The 1025-nt window shown below is 46.5% G+C and overlaps 1 protein-coding gene across 1 annotated transcript; it reads right to left on the bottom strand.

Annotated features, from left to right (window-relative positions):
* Positions 1–200: 200 nt before the first annotated feature.
* LOC133391726 (uncharacterized) lies at positions 201–747 on the bottom strand. Its single transcript, XM_061647745.1, has 2 exons — positions 481–747; positions 201–391 (listed from the first exon to the last, which is right to left on the bottom strand). Exons 1-2 carry the CDS (start codon positions 745–747, stop codon positions 272–274), a joined length of 387 nt encoding a protein of 128 aa, XP_061503729.1. The 3' UTR covers positions 201–271.
* Between the last annotated feature and the right edge of the window lie 278 nt (positions 748–1025).

Here is a 1025-nt window from a genome sequence, read left to right as displayed (position 1 = left end):
TTTCCGTACTGGACCATCCGCGGTGTTCTTTCTGCTTTATCGGAGGACGAATTTGTATCATCTAGTTGTTTCGGTAAGTGTCCTTTTCTAAGTGTCTAGTGCTATGTGACATTTATTCTAATTAAAACATTGCACTTTACAAGTTTCAGATGTGTGCTGCTACCACATATCACATTTGACAGTTGTCAACACAGCGTGTCTACTGCTATCGCTCCGCATTTATCCGCTATTTTATTGGTGTAATCTGGTTTTGCTCTAATCAACACCAGTTTTAGTGTGTCCATAAGTGTAGTCTCGTGACCCTGCCATCGTGTTCCTGACGAAAACCACCGTGTTCGCGATATATTTGGCTTTTATTTGTGGCTGCTTCGACGTTCATCTGCAGCGGCATCTAAAATGGAGGATGTGTGTTATGCATGTTCTGAAGCATTGGGCCCGGTTGAAGGGTCAATTACGTGCCTATATTGTGAGGGTACATACCATCTGGTGTGCACTAAGGTGCCTATATCGGTCATCGATGAAGTGAAACGGATGGCTTCCCTGCACTGGAGTTGCATTGGGTGTACTAACGCCATCGGGAATCCGCGTAGCAAGGCGGTCAAGGGCATGGGTATGCAGGTTGGGTTTCAGGCAGCCCTCACAGCTGCTGTTGATGCCATGAAGGCTAGCTTGGTCCCACCGGTAATACAGGAGATTCGGGATGGCTTTGCCGGAATCGCCACGGCCCATTCGGCATCCTTGCAGCATAGCAATCAATTGCTCCCAGATGCACTACCAAACGGAAAAAGACGAAGATTATTTCGTGATGCAGTTGCATCCTCAGATGCCGTGTTTGTTGACAGTGCAGCAATATCAAACGTCACAAATACAAACAACACTCACCGAATCGATCGTCCTTCACTACCACCAATAATCACAAGTACTAATACAACCTCCGCTTCAATACCAACCGTTTCACAGACACCAAGAACCGATTATTTATGGCTGCATCTTTCAAGGTTGGCTGCGTCCGTCACCATAGAGCA

The sequence above is a fragment of the Anopheles gambiae genome, chromosome X (genome assembly GCF_943734735.2).
Source record: "Anopheles gambiae chromosome X, idAnoGambNW_F1_1, whole genome shotgun sequence".
Taxonomy (NCBI): domain Eukaryota; kingdom Metazoa; phylum Arthropoda; class Insecta; order Diptera; family Culicidae; genus Anopheles; species Anopheles gambiae.
Note: the sequence above shows the minus strand (reverse complement) of the source record. Positions and strands in the feature narration are given on the sequence as shown.